Source organism: Stigmatopora nigra, chromosome 18, assembly GCF_051989575.1.
Source record: "Stigmatopora nigra isolate UIUO_SnigA chromosome 18, RoL_Snig_1.1, whole genome shotgun sequence".
NCBI classification, from domain to species: domain Eukaryota; kingdom Metazoa; phylum Chordata; class Actinopteri; order Syngnathiformes; family Syngnathidae; genus Stigmatopora; species Stigmatopora nigra.
The window spans coordinates 2792691-2814788 of NC_135525.1; the positions used below are offsets into that span (position 1 = coordinate 2792691).

Here is a 22098-nt window from a genome sequence, read left to right on the forward strand (position 1 = left end):
ATCGGCTGGCCACTAATTCAGGGTGTCCAGCGCCTCTGGCCCGAAGTTGGCTGGGATAGGTTCCAGCAACCCCTGCGACCCTAGTAAGAAAGCAGTTCAGGAAACGAGATGAGATGAGACAGGGTTCCCTTGGGTTCTTAATTAAATATTGAACTAAAATCAATATAATTAATTTCTTAAATGTACTAATAATCATTGTAGGTTTTGTTTTGGTCAGTTAATTTAATGTTAATGGGAAAACACTATGAAGCACACTAAAATGCACTCACCTCGTAAAAGTGTTTAGAAACAGGATACGTGACAGCTGGAGCTAGCTGTCCAGAAATCAATTTCACAAAGACCTCTTACCACGTAAAACACATTGCTCTATTGTTGACAGTAAAACTTCTTGGTTGGAGATTGAATGGAGCACATCGCAATGTCATTGTTGTGCTGATTTTTTTTAAATTAGTTGAATTTGGCCAGAAAAGGAGCACATTACAATTGATTTTTTCCAAAATGTTGTCTTGTATAGACCACCTCCATTTCATTCAAAGCAAAGTTAAAAAGTGAGACGAAAACATAAAAATGTGAGAGATCACAAAATTAAGTAGTACTACTACTGCCCAGGTCAGTGGCACTCAATACTTTGATCGCCAAGTCTGACTTGGTACAACAAATGGCACTAAGATTTGATCATTTATTGAACTGTATAAAATTTAACACAGGACTTGAGCTGTCAAGCAAAGCTATCATACATCCAAGCACAATTACTACATCCCTACTCGATGTAGTGTTTGATAGAATATAAACACACATCTGCTGTGCTTTTTTTATAGGCCTGGAAATAAAGGCAGATTGTGGTCTATAATTCCCGCTTGACTCAACCGGTGTTGTAATAGATTAGCATAGCATATTTCTGCACATGCACTGGTGGTTCTTCTGCGCTCAGCATTGATCACGTTGTCGATTAATACAAAATAAAATAATGGTATAGATAAACTGTATCCCAAAAATCTCAATTATTTTCAGAAAAAGGTTGAAGCCACACAACTTTATCAAACTTTAACAACAGTGTTGCTTCCCCCATGGATTGTTTGTCACATTTAACTCGACCGCCAATGCAAATTATCATCATTGTGAAAGGCAAAAAAAAAAAAAATGCTCAACCTGATCAGTTTTTACCTGAAAAATGTGTAACGTAATTAAAACTTTAAAAGGTGGCAATATTTTTTTAAATCAATCAGTTTACATATTGGGATCTTATACATCCACTATCTTAAAAAACATATACATCGCCCCCGTGTATGTATAAGCCGCACCCTTAAAATTGTTGAATTTTAAAATTTTGTGTATAACCACCTTATGATTCCCAATTTTCACCTTCATATTCATGGTTTTTATGGAGTACAAATATGTTGCTTTGAAGGGAAACTTCAGAAAAATCATCATTCGTGGTATTTCTGAGATATTGTATGAATCAAAAGCACATTATTAGGGTCAATATCATAAGGAAGTTAATATGCCTATCTTTGTAAATGCAACATATCAGATGAGTCATTTTGAAAAAAGAAATAATTAACTTCATGTCAACTTGATGCTTTTTAAAGACAGAAATTACTATTTTCTTACCAGAAGTTTAAGATGTTGTGGTGGCCAAATGCTTCTAAAGTCAAAATATCTAGATTTTTTTCGATGGTTCATATTACTGCAATAGTTGTCACTTTCAACAAGAAATGAAAAGAAATTCAGAACAGAATTTTGTTTTAATTCATTCTCACAAATGTGCAATCATTTCCTTCAAAAAAGGAAGTACGGTAAGCACAACCAGAAAGTGTGTCCGTAGCGGTATAGTGTTCACCAAGTCTCTGGGTGCAATAATAGCAGATAAACATTACGCAAGAGCCTATCCCAGTTGATTTCGGGCCAGAGGCCGGGGACACCCTGAACCGGTGGCCAGCCAATCGCAGGGTACGAGGAGACAGACAACCATTCACTCCCACTCTCATACCTAGGGGCAATTTAGAGTTTCCAATCAGCCTACCATGCATGTTTTTGGAATGTGGGTGGAAGCTAAAGTATTCGGAGAAGACCCACGCCGGCCCGGGGAGAACATATACCTTCCATACAGGTGGAATGACCTGGATTCAAACCCAGGACCCCAGAGTTCCGAGGCCAACGTGTTTACCAATCAAGCCGCCGCATCAACCCATGGTGTGTAATGTTCTTTAAAAAAATCTTTTTTTTAAACTATTGCAGTCGACAAATAACTCAATGGGTGTGGAGAGAATCCAAACTTAATAAAACTAAGGAAATATATATGATGGATAATCCAAAATGTATGATCTTGGCATATATACATTCTGCATGCATGACGATTTGCCTGCTGGAGGTAAACAAGGGACTAAAGATGGAAATTAGCCTTCGGCTACATTCTTACATATTTACTGTTACGACTCCCCCTGATGTTAAGATATACCAGGGAGTCGCAACTACCACATCAGAAGTATTCAGTCAATGATGAGTCAGACACACACTGCAAGTACCCTTCAGTGATAATTTATTAACGATAAAGTCCACCAAAACCTGGACTACGGGATAACAGGGGAAGCAAAAGACACTAAAGTGGCACACTCAAATTAAAACAGTAAAAACCACCCTCCCAGACAGGTGTTCGAATGAACACCCACAAAAATACAGGAAATAAGGCCAAAGGGTGCCACTGTCAGAACTGATGTAATCAAAGTCTAGATAGGAGAATAAACTACATGTATAAATGCAACAAACGATATGTATACCCCGGGGTGTCAAAACTTATTTCAATTCCCCCTATGCAACCCAAAATAATTAACTGTCAACATAAATACTCAATATAACAATGAGTAGCATACTTACAATACCAGGTGAAGCTGGGACAAACAAAACTTATTTAACTCTAGACAATAAGTGCTATCTTAGAGAAAATAAGGACTCCACTGCCTCAGCATCAACAATCACAGGCAGTCAAATGAGTCAAGGGGTGAACTGAAAAATAAAAGGGTTTAAATAAGTACAGGAAGTGAATCTTGATTGGAGGAGGGATGATGGGAAAGCAGTAACAGCTGTGTTGGCCTGGGTAAGGCTTTGCCACAGGGGTGGAGCCACAGCTCCAGGTATCTGCAGAAGAAAAAGAAACCGCACACAAAACAACACACCTTACTATAGTGTGTACCCAGGATAACAGCCGTAAAATTTACATATACATGCTCTTTTGACGCCAACATCTAGCAAGTGGAGTTCTTTTGTAAATTCAGCCTGAATGACGGCGAGCACTTCCGGCACTAACCTGCTTTTGTGGATTGACAAAAGAACTATATATCCCAGCATGCACCACACACTACTTCTCCTATTGGGGAAATGGAGTCGGGGGCTGCTTATCGTAGTTGCAGCTCAATATTGATCCATATATTAGGCGCACAGTCAGCTTTTGAAAACAATTGAAGGCTTTTAGGTGCGATTTATAGTGCAAAAAATACGATATATGAACCAAATTATATTTGCCTCTTGTTGTGTGTTGACTTTTAGGTGCCAAAGCTCTCCTGAGTGGTCTTTTTTACAATACATCCCTAAAAGTTTTGGATATAAAGGTAACCCTTCATGAATTACACTGTCTTGATGTTATGATAGTTATAATTTTGTTGCGTACATTATTTTTAACAGGGAAATAACCTGAAAGCAGCAGGGGCTGAGATTTTGGGAAAGGTGCTGGCACGAAACAAGACTTTGATTCGGTAAGAATGCCATCTATAATGCATTGTTGTGTCTGGTGTGTATTTCACAAAAGTGATTACATACACCACACTCATTAATGCCAACTGAAGAAATGAAACTTTGATTCAGTGTAGTCACTTTAGAGTTTGGATAATAGAAATGTACTAAGTGTCATTTCTTCAGTGTTGTCACATGAAAATATATAATTTAACAAAATGCAGAAATGAGCTGGGTGCACTCACATTTGTGTTATCCTTTAAATATGCCTGTATAGCTCCAGCACAACTAAATTGATTGATTAACTGGTCCACATTTTGCATGCAGGTTAGTGCTAGACTGGAATGCACTTGGAGTGTGGGATGAAGCCTTTACTGTCTTTTGTGACGGGCTGAGCTCTAATGGTGTGCTGACCCATCTTGACCTGCGGAATAATCAGATCAACCATCATGGAATGTTGGCATTTGCGCAGACTCTTAAACATAACAGCAACCTGAAAGTACTTGGTAAATCACACACAAATCTTAATATTGTATCGTCAGTGGTACGTTGACTTACAAATGCATAAAAAATTTCAGGATGTGAAATGTTTTGGTTTGCAAATTACTGTACCAATATGCAAAAACTATCCAAGTTACCAATTCTCTCAAACGCAAATACCCCTCCTGTATTGGTCATTTTATTTTCAAATTGTCACGATTCCTTTGCGTTCTGCTTGACAATTCTCCTATGTTCCGCTAGCCTTCCATTGTGTCAAAACAACAAACTTCGTTTGACGGCTGTTCATTGTCACGCCGTTTTGTATTTTTCGGTTTTTGAGTGTGTTTAAAGCAACGTTGTTCTTTTATTTAAAATGAATGGTGCGAATGAAATTGATAAAGAGCCCTCTCAGCCATGAAAGAAAAGCAGAAAATTAACAAATAAATAAATAAGGAAGTTACATAGGGTTAACTGATATTACAAGCAGAAGGCAACATAAAGCGACGACTCCTTGACATGGTATATCTGTAATTTCAAAAGAGAGGTCATCGCTGAACAACGAGATGGAGAGACAGTTACTCCTTTGAATAGAGGAAGAAGAAGAAATTGCTGGAGATGTAGTTATAGAGTTGATTATTTCTAAAAAGGGAGCGCCCACATGAAATGAATTTGACGTTAATGCGGCCCAAGGACCAACCCGAGTTTGACAACCGTGCCCTACGACAAATAATTTCTCGATACTTTACCTGATGACAATTTACAGAATTTTGAAGAAGTAAATTTAATGCTGACATTTTTTTTAACTCTAACTGTTGACAGATCTGAGATGGAACAATATTGGTCTCCTTGGTGGCAGGTCTCTCCTTGAAGCTCTGCAGATGAACCAAAGTGTCGAGCAACTGGACCTGGCAGGGAACAATATACCCAGTGACACTCTCAAAGCTCTTGGTATTTCTGCATGTTTGATTTGTCTTTTTGTCACCCAGGCACTTTTTGTCATACTTTGCACATTTCCTATATTTTTTACTGCCATCAACAGTAGAGCTGCGACTATTAATTAGTATTTACCTCATTGACTAATCCCATCTCGTTTTCTAAACCGCTTCATCCTCACTAGGGTCATGGGGGGTACTGGAGCCTATGCCAGCTGACTTCGGGCCAGTGGCAGGGGACACCCTGAATTGTTGGCAACTCAATCACAGGGCACAAGGAGACAAACAAACATTCGCACTCACACTCATACCTAGGGGCAATTTAGAGTGTCCAATCAGCCTGCCATACATGTCTTTGGAATGTGGGAGGAAACCGGAGGACCTGGAGAAAACCCACGCAGGAGAACATGCCAACCCCACGAAGGTGGACCGACCTGAATTTTAACCCAGGTTCACTGTGAGGCTGACACGCCAACGACCGTGACCGGACGTTTGGTCGCCGGTCAAATGGTGAACGAGTTTACGGTTGAAGCCAGCTCTCAAAATTATATTCATGAGAGAAAGTTTAATGTCTGAGAGGGAGAGAGTTTAATATCTAATGTACTTAGATATTAAACAGTACTCAGATATTAAACTCTCATGAATATAATTTTGAGAGCTGGTTTCAACAGTAAACTCTCTGTCACCATTTGACGGGCAACCAAAAGACCGGCGACCAAAAGGGACCAAAAGACCGGTGACCAGATGTCCGAGCACCGCTAACCACCCAGTCGCCGCTGAGCCGCCCCTCTCACTGATTAATCGGGCGATAAATTCAACGATTAATCGGATTTTAAAATTGCCTTCAGAATTTGAATACATTAATATCATTAAAAAACATGTTAACTTGTTTTTGGCCTGTTTTAAACAAAGACAAGACTGAGAAAACAAAACACCAAACTGGTGTTTTGTTTCCTCAGTCTTGAAATGCCTATCAAATATCAAGAGGTGTACAGTGGTACCTCGAGATACAAGCTTAATTCATTCCGGGACTGAGCTCGTATTACGATATAACTCGAATGAACGTTTCCCATTTAAATTAATTAGTCCGGCAACATGCTCGTTTCATAACAAACAAATTTAAGTGAACATGCATTACAATGTACACACTCAAGAAAAAGTTTAATCTAACCTTACACTAAAGTTAATTCAATTGTGTATTAAAGTTTGACACCTTTCTTTGCCCGGGTTGGCTGTATTTGCCCCTCCTCCAGCCTGATTTTCACTATCGATGGTCTGTTTGCTTTTGTATTCCCTTAAAAATATTCCGAAAATGATGCACACAAATGTCCTCACAATAGGATAACGAATGACCACTTGCCAACGAGAAGTAATATATACTCCTTGTATTACCGATTGCTCTGCCATTCGCGATGAGTGACGGGAAAAAAACACTGAAAAAAATGCAACGCTCCGCCCAGTGCTCGTAGATATCTGTTATACACAAAAGAGATGCGGCAAAAAAGACTGCGCTAAAATCATAAACAGCATCTCCTGGCCACCTGGCTTTCTCATATCTCAAAATTTTCCTTGTATCTAGAGATAATTATTTTTTTTTATCTTGAATTGCTCGTATGTCTAGGTACCACTGTATTAAAGACAAATTTACCAGTTTACCAGAATAAAGCTCAAATAATAATAAAAAAAAAAACTAAATGAAAAAAGTGCATTATGTGGAACACTGATCTTCACATCAGCTTTACACATTAAAACTAATGAACGTGCAACAGCTTTCTTGCTACTGAATGAGGTCATTGGGTGTCATTAGGCCACACGATGACAAATTCAAAGTGTATTCAAATAGATGAAAATTAGCATCCCCACATTTTGGTTAATAGTGCAACAATTAGCTGCCCATCGCCTCCCACTGTACAAGAGTATACCATCCATTCGTCCACCTTGATTTCCGGCATGAGTAATTTGAGAACACCTGCAAATAGTTGCTGATAATAATTGAAAATCAAATTTGTTGTCAACAAATGTAATTGTCCATTTTTATCGATTAGTTATTGCATCCTTAATCAACAGTGATGGATGTCCAGTGCTCCTTGCCCATTAAGAGAAACTAATCCTCATTGATAAAAATAAGAACTTTTCTGTAAGTGATTGATATAGAAATAAATGGTCGCAAACTCAGCTTTCCCGGTCATATATGTTTGCACTTGAGTTCAACCCCGAGTCATGTGATTCTGAGGCGTAGCCGATACCAATTATCAATCCAATACCATCACTTTGCATGATGCTGTTTTACCATTCGCCTCCTGCTTGTGGCTAACACAACATTTTCCTGTACCCGCTATGTTTACTTCTGCTATCGCTTTTACTGCGCACTTGTGATTTCGCGTAGTTCAAAGCAGAAGTTGTTTTATTGTCCTTTGAAAATATTCTTGTACATTTGGATTCTTTTGGTGCTTTGCAACCCTTAGTTTTTAAGAAATAAATAAAGTGAATAATTAATACATCGTCAAAACAACTTTCTCACCCAATTCCAATCCTACAATTATGGGACCGAAAGGGGGACATCCTTAATTTCAAGTGGATTTAGTCTCAAAATTATCAAAATTGCTTAGAATATGATTGATTGGCAATGGAAATCAAGAGTAAATATTCCGTATTCATTTTAAAGGGAATTAGCAACGCTTCCATTCCAAATTACTTTAGTGCTTTTCAAATGCGCCAGTAGAATAAAATTAAGATTACAGTGTTAAACAGTATTTCATGTATCCAGTAGATGGCAATATCGCATTGGTTTTGCAACGGCCCAAATGCATCACTTCCTCTTCATTTTTGAATTAACGTGTTAAACTTTTTTCACAGATAAAAAACTAAAGTGGGGCGTGCATTATTATTCAGGCCCTTTACTTTCAGTGCAGAAGACCGATTTCAGAAGTTCAGTGAGGACCTCTGAATGATCCAATGTTGATAAATAGAATCCACAGTAGGGGTCCGTGAATTTCCTAGCGACTCCTTCAGCTTTCGGAATCAATCCAACCTTCAAAAACTATTTTATGGCTATAAAACCTCTACTGCAATCATCAAAAATCATCAATAATAACCTCATACAATTGAAATATTATTTAAGAATATAGCCATATTTTACTCACCAAATATCCCTTTTACATGTACACAATATCTATCCTCCTTTCTTTCCTCCTCCTTTCTATCACCATCGAAGCTAATGCCGAAAGTCGAGCCTGTCCTGACATATTTCTGGCATACGTTTTTATTCGATTCAGTGCTCAAAATGTAGGTTCCTTGTTGTGACAGGCTTGCTTGCTTTGGAGTTGTCCGACCTTTCTTAATGATGTCCAGCTATTTTTTCTTGAAAAGTCTGTCTTGAAAATGGTTTTGACAGTAAATCTGCAAACTTAGATTACTTTACACACACACTTTACAATAAAATGTAATCTTACGTTACACTAAATTAAAACCATCTTGTACAATAACCGATGCAAAGACGTTAATGTATTCCACCACGGCTTTTGAGTCGCTTCTCCATGCCTCAGAACCGAGTGTATCCCAGTTCATTTTCTAAAATTATTGAACCAGCCACAACTCTTTTTCAGATGCTTTCAAGTCCATGTAGATTCTGCTAACAATTTTCGCAGATTAGCGCCTCGGTCACGCTATCTACACAAAAAAAAATGCAACTTGTACGGCCCAGCGGAGCTATCTTTATCTGAGGGAAATGCGGTGAGAAAGTGCGATGCTGTTCTCAACAACAAACTCTCGCATACTTGGTCACCCGGACGGCTGCATTGGGAATCATCTCGTATGCTCGTATCTCAAAATTTTCTCGAATGTTAAGGCAAACATTTGCTCGAGATTCTCCTTGTATCTCAAATTTGTCTCGTTGGTCAATGCCAAAATTTTCTTGGTATTTTCCTCGTAACTCACATTTTTTGTATATTGGAACACTCATATGTCAAGGTATTTCTGTACATATCTTGATTTGAAAATATGCCCCAAATCAAAATGCACTGTCATGCACTGTGTGAAAGAGCATTTCAATTGGTCTCAATAATGATAATAATAGTAACTGATGTTTATATTGTCTACCATCTTCAGAGCATGTTATTGGCCGCAACACAGATCGACAGTCCAACATGAGGGAAAGCCACGGCAGAACGCAAGTCCTCAAGAAGGAGATACAGAACCTGAAGCAAGAGAAGGGACGTCAGGTAGATAAGGCACTAAACATGGATTTTTAAGGTGGTACTCACAAAACAAATCTTGCTTTTTTGATCAACACATCTGACTCGCTGGCCGCTCCACCTCTTTAATTTGGAAACGGCTAAACAACTGGTGAAAAGCTGATAATGTGTTGATACATTGATCATAGACACTTTAATGTACATCGCAATAACATTCTTCAACTTGACGCCGACCAATTGTGGATAGGATATAGATGGCCAGTAGATAATTCTGCACACACCTGTTATTTAAATTCCCTCTGATTTAGACCAAACAGAATTGTGCATTTATTTTTCTTTTAACAAAAGTCTGAAGGTTTTGTGCTCACATTAACGGCAACTTTTGCTTTCACCACCATGCATCAACTGTATGAATTGGTTCCATAGATTTGGGGCGTTTGTTTCCCTTCCACTACTTTATACTAATGCACTCAACAGGTAAATTGCATATACGTATCTATTCAAAAATTACATAGTTGAGATTTTTTACATTTCTCTCTGTCGTAGCACCTGTATCTTTACACCCCAAGTCTAAATGCCAGTTTTCTAGCTTCTTCAGGATTATGTGTATTGTATGTATTTATTTCATTTGAATGATTAATTCATTGTATAACTCCAATTTTTCAGTTCCAAAACTTGATGGTGACCATTGACAGGCAAAGAGAGGAAATGGGACAGTCAAACAGGTGAGAACACATACAGGCAGAGTTTGCCTAATAAAACAAATTGCGAGTACATAAACACTACATTTTCCGTGCCGAACATCCTCACAAAAATCGTAACGTAGCCGTCGTTTAGCCCAGCTAACTATGCACAATAAATAGATTATACACCAATTTGGTTGCCAGCCAATCACTGGGGACCAAGATGCAGACAACTATTGACCCATACACTCAAATGTAAGGATAATTTGCCTACCATGCATATTTTGCCAATATGGGAAGACATTAGAGTACCCAGAGAAAACCCACACAGTCACAGGGAGAACCTTCAATCTCTCAGCAGGAAAAGCCTGGACTTGAAACCTTGACCTCAGAACTGTGAGGCAGATGAGCTTACCACTCTGTGACCATGCTGTCCTCATGACTATATAATGTACTTATGTCTATCTTTTTTTTTAATTTAATTCTTTGCTTTACTTGTTAGGTCAACGACCATACAGATCAGTCAACTCCAAGAAGCCCTAAATGAGAGGAAGTCAGCTGTCAATTCCCTCACTGCGAGGTATGAAAATTTCTTTCATCCCAGATACTCTCTACAGACGGGAATACCACATTTAGGTTTAATGAGTGTGTTTACGTCTAGGTACATACAGTGGTCATAACAATTACCAATGTTTACATGCACCAAATATGCTCATATATAAAATATATAAAAACCTGATCACTATGGGGGGGCGTCCCGGCGAATGAGTGGTTAGCGTGTTGGCCTGATAGTACTCGGGTCTTGGGTTGGATACCAGGTCCGTCCACCATTGTGGAGTTTGCCTGTTTTTCCCAGGCTGGTGTGGGTTTTCTCCGGGTTCTCCTGTTTTCTCCCACATTCCAAAAACATACATGGTAGCATATTTGAACACTCTAAATTGCCCCGATGTATGAGCGTGAGCGGTCTGGGATTGACTGGCCACCAATAAGGGTGTCCCCTGCCTCGTGCCCGAAGTCAGCTGGGTTAGGCTCCAGAACAACCTGAGATCCTTTTGAGGATAAGCAGGTCGGAAAAGGAATAATTACTCTGGGTTAACACCTTTCTGGCCATGTAACTGGCAAATGGGCAATCCTCTTTGAATGAGCATTTGTGTTCTGTGTTTACTCCATTCGCAAGAACTGTTGATCTTTTTAGTAAAATAATTTTTACTACTTTATACATGGCAGGGAGGAGGATTGCACATTAATTAACTAATAATTTAGCATTGTCTTTTATTGGCAATAGGCATAGTTTTCCTGGAATAATGACATTTACAAAAAGGCCAGGAGGTGGAAAATGACACCACTTTTTCATGATGCCATCTGTCCACAATAACCCTCCCGTACTATGAAAGAAATATGCTCATTTAAAACTTTGTATGTACATGCATACATGCTACAGATTATTCAAAATCTGTAAAAGAAAACCGTGCAGTTCGTCCCTCTGGGCTTGCTACAGTTGCCCATGCTTAACTTTTCCCAGGCCCATGGCGCTGGTTGATTGCTGGATGTCACTCGGGAAGTTTTACTCAGTAGTTGGTGCACTCAACTCTAGAGCTGCAAATAATGATTTCCCTTTTCTACTAACCAAATAACTAATTCAACGATTAATCGGATAAATAGCCTTTTTTAAATTACCTTCACAGTATAACAATAGACAGTAATTAATAATAAACAAGTTGAGTTGTTTTACGCATGTTTTTGTCCCTTATTCTGGTTTAGCAGGCATGAAAAAGTGATGTACCCAAATGGAGGGAAGCAGAGAGAACAGGCAGGGTGATCTTAACTCAAAAGGTTTAATTAAAGAGACAAAAAAGTGCAGACAGAAGCAGTGGATTCAAAATATCAACGGTAAACCAAAAGCTACAGAATAAGAGCAGGGGAGGGCATGGAAGCACACCTAACACTGATGTGACATTGACAAGGACACAACAGGGAATGAAAAACAAAGGGGACTTAAATACAAAGACATGAGTTGAAGAGACATGGAGAACATGTGGGTGACACACAAGACAGCAGTGAGGAGGACAACAGGTGAAAGCAAAGCAAGGGTGAAACACCAATAATAAAAAAAAAACTGAACTCGATGGAAAAAAAGTACATCCAGTGAAACACTGTGTTATGATTGTGGGCGGAGGGCCCAGAAGCAGACACAATGACAGCGCCGATAGTGGCGATTTCTTGTTATTGCAATGTACCATGACAGAGCGAAGGTACAAGGCACAAGGTACAAGATTCCTGGGTGAGAAACGTGGTCTTGGGCAAAACAAATGTTTGAAGATCAGACAACATGAACAGGAACAAACGTGAGAAGGCACTAACAGTGAACTAATAAAGACAATCCAGGGATGTGGTCAACCTCTAGCTGTATTAATTGGGTGATGATGATGATGATGATGATGATGATGATGATGATGATGATGATGATGATGATGATGATGATGATGATGATGATGAGTCGCACCTGGTGCTGCTCGACCAGTCTGGCAGTGATGGGACAACCTCACTCTACACAAACTGTGTCGGCACTGTACAGTAATCCCTCGAATATCGCGGGTGATGTTGTCCAGACATGGCCGCGATAATCGAAAAACCGCATCTTTTTGTCATTAATGTCAGGCCATTCTTCTATAAAGAAATATTTTGTTGTTTTTTGGACTATTGATGGTATTTTTGAGGGTTGCACTATAAGCACACAGAAGAATACTGCCTTAACACCGATGGATGTATTGTATGGATTTTCTGTAATGCTAGGAGTACGCAGGTCGGCAATTTTTAGGGTTCGGTCATTTAACCAGTAGTACACGAAATTGACAAATATCGTCTCCAATAATTGGGCCGATGGATAATTGGTAGATATATATAATATTTTCACCTAAGGTGTGTTTTCAGATTCCCAAATTCCTTGACCCTGGAATTCAAGCACAGCTTTCATGCATCAACTGCAACAAATATTGTCTGAGTATATATGTTTTACAGGTTGCAGATGATGGAGGCTTCCCATGCTCTTTCTGAGCAGAAAAATCACAGCCTGGCTGAGCTAATTGCAAGACTGAAGGTTGAGAAGGAACAACTCATGGAGGCACAGAGCAGAGAGAGGAAGAGAGAACATGAGGTAAAATTGTACTGTGATTCTTCTTCCCTTCACTCCATTGCAGATTTTTTTCTGAAGTAAAAAAAAAAAATTAAAATGTCTAAATCAATGCTGAAACTCACAACCATAATGAAAGACAGATGAAAAATGGCAGTGAAATATGGCGGAAGTCAAGGCACGGCTTTCAGCGCCAAAAAAGGGATATCCAATAGTAGGGGAATGGGCGTGCCGGATATTATAAAAAGTCCTTCGATGCATTACGTTTTGCCATTTCCTGGTTTGTTGCAAGTGAATAGCGCCTGGCGCATCACCTGTGGAAAAGGCTTTTTTTTGAGTCGCTGTTGAAAGTGGTTCCTAAATATTGACAGGCTTGTTAGGCTATAGTCATAGCACGCCATCACGGCATAAATGACTACACTGTGCCGTTCCTTTGTACATAATTCAGTTGGTAGAAACTGTTAATGTTATTGGGGTCCGCCATGCGCTCAAAAGTAAGTGAACGCACTTCCTCTCTGGAGATGAATGTGTGTTATTGCGATCTGTACGCTGCAAATAAATAAAAATAAATTCTCGTGAGGTCCAACAGCGTGGCAAAGAGGTCCGAGATGTAGCCGCTGGTCTCCTCGCCCAGGTTGAGGAACTGCACGTTGCAGCGACTGTTATCCACCACAAACCGCTGCCGGTTTTGCTTGGCCACTGGCACGCACCTTCCAAGGTGCAAATTATCGTGTGGAATAAGACACCCGGCATCTGACTTAGAAGAATAAAAAAATTATCAGCATTATGATGGATTTACACCATAGATAAGGCCGTGAAGCTGGCATGATAGGATGTCAAGTGAATGGGGCCACTTAAAAGGAGACTGATGACAACGTGGTCAAAGCCATTGGAATTTGGCAATTGTCTTAACAGTGTCAAGACAAAAACAGCAATATTTGTACAAGAAAAATGCATCTCGAATCTGACAGAGGACTAAAGCTCTAATAACCATTTTTTTATTATTCAAACTATTTTCACTGGGTACTGTACTTAAAGTATTTACATGATTTTATTTATAGATTATATTTAGATATTAAGACATTATAGTCTTCATGTGCCTGTAACTGATATTCATTAAATATATGATAATAATATGTAATTGTACTTGTGCATTATTGTATGGGGCAAAAACATGTAGTATGTTATGTTGTAATAATAGCGGTGATCCTACTCTTTTGATTATCGCGGCCATGTATGGTCTACATTTTCCGTGATAAAATAGGGATTAGTGCATTCATTTTCCTGAAAGAACAGGCAAGGAAATTGGAATAATTTCTCAGGGAATGAATGTGCACTGACTTTGTCCCAGTGACGAAGGATATTAAAACTAGCAAAATGGTACACCTGGAAAAAGCGGTTTCAACCCTGTTGCACATTTTTCAATTAATTTGAAGCTTATGACCTTTTCTCCTCTGTAGGACAAAGTTTCCAGAGAAGGAAATCTTATCAGAGAGATTCAAAACTTGTCAGAAACCAATGTCCAACTAAAAAATAAGGTAAACAATTGTGTCATTTACCAACACATCCAAAAAGATAATTACCCTTAAATGGCTCTCTCTATTTTTGTATTTATCTCTCAGTTGGAGGAAGGGGATCGCAAATGCAAATCCCAACAGGAGCAGATTTTTGAAATAAAGCAGGAACTCACCAACACCACAGCTGAGCTGAAGCTCAAACTTGCACAAGCAGAAGGTACTAAGCAGGGAACAATACATTTTCACAATGTCATTTCCAATATAGTGTTCCCTCGAATATTGTAACCTCACCTATTCACAACTGAAAGACAGATGAAAAATGGCAGAGGTCAGGACAACGTTTAATCTCTCAGCGCTGAAGAAGATATCTATAATAGAGGGAGAATGACTGCTTCAAACATCATTTATATAGTGCCCTAATTGCGTCTTGCCATTTGCTGTGCAGTTTTGGAGTCGCCATTGAAAATGCCTCCTAAATATTGACGTTCTCTTATATGCCTAATGAGGAGCATGCAATTGCAGAATAAATGAATCTATTTCCAGTGACATAAGACTTTCGGGTCTCATAAATGAATTAGAGAAGGAAATGCATGATTGAACCGTCTCGTGATGTGAAGAGGCCTGAGGTGTAGCGAGTGGGTGAAATTAACCAGCATTATGATGGATTTAAGCCTTAGATACAGCTGTGCAGCAACAAGTGTTTTTTGGAATCAGATGCCTTCTAGGACATTTTTTTTCAAAGATTAAATGAACGTTGCTGCCTGGCTTCATGGTAAAGCCAGCGACTTCGGCCAACGATCCCATGGTGCATGCTGGCGGTGAGAGAAGTCTTTCCCCCGACGTGGACCCAGTTGAAACAGGGAGGAACACGTTTTATTGGAAGCGGATGTCTTACCGGACATTTTTATTCAAAAATTAACTGAACCTGCGGCTCATCCTCATCATGTTTCCATCCCACGCTTAATTAGGCAAGTGCAGTAATCATTCAAATATCGCAGAGAATTGACCCATGGTCACAAGAAGACATGTAAATTTTTACATATGCATTATATTAAGATATTAATACATTACATTGTTTGGAATGATAGCTGTAATATTTAATAAATATACACTTTTTGATAATTGTAGTTGTGTACTTGTATTTCTGTATAGGCGCAAAAACATGTATTGTGGTAGTTATGTGGGGGATCCTACTACACGTGTTTTTGGTTGTCGCGGCCATTTCTGGTCTACATTAACCGCGATATTCGAGTGATTACTGTACCGGATCTAAGAACTGCTACATTGTGTATCTTGTCGTTTCACAGACCACCTGGAAATTGAGAAGCGGAGGTTCAAGCAAGGCCTCGAGGACATGGATCATCTACGAGAACGAGAGGTATTCACCCAGTCTTGAAGTGCATTTGATTTAGACAGGTTGCATCAGCGCATGCATCCAGTCAAAATTGTTTTACATCACTCTAATTGTAATATTGTGACACACGTTATTTATTCATGATGTAATACAAAGAAATGAACCACACAAAGAAATGATATACAGTGCCTTACAAAAGTATTAAAATCGTTCAACCCTTTGCCACATTTAAGGTTTCAAATATAAAATTAAAACTTTTTGTCATACTCAACAAGTACAACAATCAAAAAGTGCAACGAAATGTATTGGATATTTTAAACTTTTGTAACAGATAAAACATTTGTGGCCCCACATTTTGCTTCAATTGCAGCTGGAAGTTGCTTGGGGTATGTGTCTGACATGATGTTTTGCACATAGACCAGGGGTGGACAAACTTTTTGACTTGCGGGCCAGAATGGATACCACGAAAATTTGACAGAGGGGCCGAGCTAGGAGCATTTGGACGGGCAATGTAATTTATCAAACCTAGGGAATGAAATATAAGAAAAAAGACACAATTGAGGGTGAAAATTTAACAACATTAACAACGTATTATTTATTATTCAACGAAAGAAAGCAGTCTTTAAATTGAACATTCTCGGCGCATGTCGTCCAGTGATTTGAAAGACTGTCATTTATCCCTCGGATAAAAATTAGGAGCTGAGCAGTGTCTTTAACGTCGTTGCTTTCATCCAGTGCCAGTGAATATAAATTAAAGGCGCACTTAAAAGTCTTAAATTTTCCCCAATATAGACAGGGGGTCTTATAATCCAGTGCGCTTTATATATGGACCAATGCTAAAATTGTTATCACGATAAAATAAAATAAATCAGTCGATAGTGTACACCATCCTCTACAGCTCTCACAACTACGGCAACCAGCCTCCCACTCAACTATTTTCACCGTAGAAAATGTACTGCGCAGTGAGTGCTGGGATATATAGGTATTTTGTCAATACACCCAGTATGACGATGAGCACACTAATTTGGTGCTCGCCGTCATTCCGGCTGGATTTACAAAAGAAATACTGCTGCTAGATGTTGGCGTCAACAGGGGATTCAAAGCTAGACTGCGAACTACGCAGTGCTTAGTTTGATCTCTCGCATCAGCTCTTTTGTCATTATACAAGTCTTAAATTTTTTTCAAATTGTCCAGGTTGAACATGTCAATCGGCATCTAGAAGAAACTGAGAAAGCCCTCCAAGAAAGAATTTTCAAACTGGAAGGACAAAGAATTCAACTAGAGGAGGTTTGACTTTTAACATAATAGTTTATTAAAGGATAGGCTCCAGCACCCTTTTGACCCTTGTGAGGATAAGTGGTATGGAAAATAAATGAATGATTCATTAACATTTGTAAGTGCAGAAACTGACGCTTATTTCACGTATGTATCTCTTTCCAGTGTATTGTGACTTTGGCCCATTGTTTAATGTTTGGAAAGTACCGCATTTTCTCACATATAAGCGGTATTTGTAACTAAAAAATGATGATTGAATCAACTCTACGACTCATATGTGCACAAATTAGACTTAACGTGCACAAAACTGCAAGGTGACAATGGGGCAGATACAGTCACTTATTTCCAAATTGAGGAAAGATAAACAGATAAAACGCTAAATAAAATTTATTTTGACGTCTATGAATGAAATTCAAGAAAAAAAAACGTATCTTGCGTTAAACATGAAAAAACTCACTGACTTGTACCTACCATTGCGCGTTCAGGGCGCTGCCATCTTACCTTTCACTGGTAGTTAAATGTGCTCTGACTGGTCATACACGAGTAGCCTTTACACATGTTTGTGGTATTTACCATGTCAGCACATCCCAATTGTTGTTAGGCCTGATCAAAGGTCTTGCGGTCGGTCATTAAAATACCAGCCTTAATACATGCGTAATGTTTATCTCATGCTATTTTTGCACCTAGAGATCTCAGACACACTCCCTGGTTGTACTGCTCACGTGAATTCCTTTTTGATTTGTCCACATGCAGGCAACATCCTTTCGGAATTTGCAATCCAGCAAACAATTCTTTTGATTCATACAGTATCTCAGAAATACCATGTGCGATGATTTTTCTTAAGATTTCCCCTTCATAGTAACACATTTTTGCCATGAATATAGAGGGGAAAATTGTGAATAAGTGGTGTCCTATACTAGAAAAATCCTAAAATACAACGGGTACGGCATATACGCGGAGGCGGTCAATATGCGAGAAAATACGGTATTTTATTTGTATAGGTGACGAAATTTTAAACAATCCCTTTCAAGTAAGAATGCGTCAACTCCTGACATACAAAGACAGTGATTTTGTGTGGAGGGGAAGCACAATTTTTGTTTATACCTCTAAAATGTACCACTTGACTATCTATATAACAAGCTGCAAACAAATCAATTATTATTTTCAGTATAATATCTAAATTTGTGTGAAGATTTACCCAGTTCAATCGTTATTCATACATTAATATTTTTGATCCGCTTATCCTCAAAAGGGTCGTGGAGGGTGCTGGAGCATATCCCAGCTGAATCTGGGCACCAGGTGGGAGGCACCCTGAATTGGTGGCTAGCCAATTGCACAGTACAAGGAGACCGACAACCATTGACACTCACATTTATACTTAGGGGCAACTCAGAGGTTTCAACCCAGAGGTAGGCAACCTATTCCAGAGAGACCCACAGTGGATGCAGGTTTTTGTTCCAGTCTTTAAGAGGTCAGTCAGGTGTTTCATGTTTCAGTAGAAAGCTCATTGGTTTAACAGTTTGTGTTGAATTGGTTGGAACAAAAACCCGCACCGACTGCGGCTCCTTCTGGAATAGATTGCTTACCCCCGTTTCAACCAGACTACTCTGCATGGTTTTGGAATGTAGGAGGAAACCAGCCTGAAATTCTGTCCGTGTCTAACTGTACGTGTAACCTGCCTCTCATTTTAGGAATTGAGTAAGGCTAAAGCAACATGTGTGGCAGAAAGATCCCTGGCAGAAGAGGAACTGAATAAAGCTCGTTCTCAAGCGCGCCAGGAAAAGGTTGGATAGAAATCGGATGGTAACAATCATTTTCTGAACATTGTCTCTTCCTATTATTCCCTGTTTTGAGTAGGAGGAACACGTTCTATCATTGGAGGAGAAGCTTCGCACAGTGCGTAACTCCTTGCAGGAGCTCCAGCTGCACGTTTCCCAACAGAAACAGATCATCTCTGAGCAGCAGGCCAAGAATTGTCAACAGATCATTGAGGCAGATTGCTTGCGACGCAGAATAGAAGAGCTCCAGCAGGTACAGATTCTCTCAAAATGTTACACACGCAATATTACATCCTCATTAGGAAGCCTTACTCTATATCATGGGTGGCCAACTCTGGTCTTCGAGGCCAGCTATCCAGTCTGTTTTACATGTCTCCCTTTCCCCAAATTGCCGTATTTTCACACCTATAAAACACACTGCCATAGAGGGCCTAATCTTAGTTGCGAGTGTATTTTCTAGTTTTTTGTCAATACATATTTTAAAGGGTGTGCTGCTATGGTTGAACTAGCATGACACACTGCATAGCACATAGCATTCATGCTATGTGATAGCATGACAAATTAGAAAAACTGAGTTCGATTTTGTTTTATTGACGTAATGTACATTTGTGAAGCTATAGGCCAAAGTATTCAAACATCTACAAATCTGTCAAAGTCCTCATCTTCTGTATCCGATAGAAAGAGTTGGGTAACAACGCTGGGTTCCATTACATTGTCAGGGTCATCGTGGGGTTTCGTAATAATTATTCCAGCTTTGACGAAATCTCAAACTACAGTGCTCGCCAGCACATTCACCCAGGCATTGACAATCCATTCCAAAACGTCACGTAACTAATGCGCCACTGCCTGCCTTTATATCAGGGTTCGGGAACCTTTTTGACGAAGAGAGCCAAAAACAATTCATATTTTCTAATGTTTTTTCCTTGGGAGTCCACAGTCAAGCTAGTTAGCGTAGCATCGCGACATCAATTATCCAGTGTGTTTTTCCAAATGAATAAATCCTTTTAGATTGTTCGCATTTTCATTGAAAGCCTTAATTTTTTTCGTACCACTACTTACAAATGCCTCTAGGCACGCAAGTTTCAAGTTACAAAATGTATTATATGCAAATGAGTGACTCGAGATACGAAAAAGATCCAAGTTACGAAATCCCCCCCTCCAAAGAGTAAATGCCATGCCACTTGCCTGGGATGTTTTGAATGGATTTACCGTAACCCTTGGAATACGAGAGGGAGGCTATTTTTAGGGTGAAAGTCCGCTGGGTTGATTGCAATAAGTAGCGTGTCGTCCACAAAAAAAAAAACCTGTCACTCAAGCGGTCAGGGTCATGCAAAATTTTTAATTTAGTGCACAAACAAGGACCACCAACCGTTTGGGCACATCGACCATTTTAGAGAAAAATTTAGACTTTTGAGTGCGCTCTCTAGGTGTGAAAATACGGTACTATTGCTCATTGTCATGAGTGCAAAAGTTTAAATATTGAATTGCAGGAACTGTCTGGAAAAGACCAGGAGAAGGTGGCCGAAGTGAGCCGAGTGCGGTTGGAGCTACAGGAGCAAATCGGTAACTTGGAAGCTGAAAAGATAGCACAAGGAGGACTGAAAAACAAGATCAATGCCCTTGAGAGGGAAATTAAAGGTGCCTATTCTTAACTTCATGGCATTTTATTGTCTACAAAGTACATACTGCTACTTTTTTAATACTGTCCTTTGTGGTTTGTTGTGTTATGCAGTCCTAAATAATAATCACCGAGAAGCGTTGCTCGACAAAGATTCTGAGATGTCTTCAGTCCTGGAAAAGTTACGTCTTAAAGAAGCAGAGATTAAGAGGGCGAGGGATGATGAAGCTCGAAGAACAACATATCTACAGAATGCCATCCTCACATACGTCCAAAGTTCTCCTCTGTCACAGTCACATAGCACCAATAAATGACAATTATTCTGAGCCTAAGTGCTAAATATATGTTAAAAAAAAACAGGATTTTTAAAAAGGTGCTCAAAATTATCCTTGTTACGGGCATCTGTTGAGGTCACTTTGGCTAATTACATCTGGCCAATTCTATGCTTTTTAGTATCATGAAAATCACATTAATCTATCAAGCTGTGGTTACATTTTTCACCCAAGGAATCTGAAGTTTATTTAGGAGTCTATTCAATAATAGAACGATGTACTTTAGAAAGATGGACATGTTTTTGGCGCCCCATCAAACGTGAGGTGTGTATCTCAATGTTTGTAAAGTTTTCTTGACTGTATTCTGTAAAGTTGATTACTTTTGTTTTGAGTATTTGAGACTTTTTTTTACATTGCTATTCATACACCCCCCGCAGTGCTAAATAATATCGGTTTAACCTCCGATAATGGCACCTGCAAAGAGATATATTTATGAGGCAATGTTAAAACTGGGAGCTATCGGCTACGTAGAGGAACATGGAAATTGAGTTGCATCGAGGCACCTCAACAAAAGCGAGTTTATGGTTCGCAAGTGGAAGGAGCTGGAAAATCAGATTCGACAAGTGAAAAAGAATGCTGAGTTTCCACATATGTAAGGCGAACAGATTGGGAGCTATAGATGTACATAGGCAAACATGGGTATCCAAATACTGGTAGGCAGTGTTGGGCGATTAACGCGATTTGTGAATCGGTTGTGGATGCCTGGCCTAGATAGTCAGGTAGGGATTGTGTTCTGAATTATTTTTTGAAAATAAAGACAAAGGACAGGGTTTCAGGGTCAGTTCTCAGAACAAACATTCTATATTTGCAAGAGAAAAAACAACTTTTGATAATCAAACTCACGTTTTTAAACTATTTTCCTGCAGGCAGAAGTGGGTGTTAATTTCAATATAGGTGGGTGAAATGGAAGCTGCATGAAAGTATATATGTATATATGTATTTACACTACTTTCACAATAAAATAATAAAATTTATGAGTGGTTAGCCACAACAAAAAAGTCAAGAAAAAAATCGCATAACATTTTTATATTTTCATATAATGTTATAATATATTTTCATATATTATTTTTAGATATACTT

The 22098-nt window shown here is 39.1% G+C and overlaps 1 protein-coding gene and 1 long non-coding RNA gene across 8 annotated transcripts in view; one reads left to right on the top strand and one right to left on the bottom strand.

Annotated features, from left to right (window-relative positions):
- Positions 1–21978, top strand: part of lrrc45 (leucine rich repeat containing 45) — a 25184-nt gene extending 3206 nt beyond the window's left edge. For all 7 annotated transcript variants that reach the window (XM_077739608.1, XM_077739612.1, XM_077739613.1 and 4 more), the window contains 16 exons: positions 3544–3605; positions 3679–3749; positions 4054–4232; positions 5026–5154; positions 9246–9358; positions 9998–10056; positions 10517–10594; positions 13033–13168; positions 14605–14682; positions 14767–14878; positions 15969–16039; positions 17210–17302; positions 18982–19074; positions 19148–19321; positions 20559–20706; positions 20801–21978. In XM_077739608.1, coding sequence (XP_077595734.1) covers positions 3544–3605; positions 3679–3749; positions 4054–4232; positions 5026–5154; positions 9246–9358; positions 9998–10056; positions 10517–10594; positions 13033–13168; positions 14605–14682; positions 14767–14878; positions 15969–16039; positions 17210–17302; positions 18982–19074; positions 19148–19321; positions 20559–20706; positions 20801–21000 — 1796 coding nt within the window. In that variant the 3' untranslated portion in view covers positions 21001–21978. The remainder of the gene's footprint in view (positions 1–3543; positions 3606–3678; positions 3750–4053; positions 4233–5025; positions 5155–9245; positions 9359–9997; positions 10057–10516; positions 10595–13032; positions 13169–14604; positions 14683–14766; positions 14879–15968; positions 16040–17209; positions 17303–18981; positions 19075–19147; positions 19322–20558; positions 20707–20800) is intronic.
- LOC144212026 (uncharacterized) lies at positions 12490–16084 on the bottom strand. The gene is made up of 4 exons (XR_013329705.1): positions 15926–16084; positions 14953–15029; positions 14835–14881; positions 12490–13901 (listed from the first exon to the last, which is right to left on the bottom strand). It is a non-coding gene; the product is annotated as an uncharacterized LOC144212026 (long non-coding RNA).
- Positions 21979–22098: the final 120 nt, after the last annotated feature.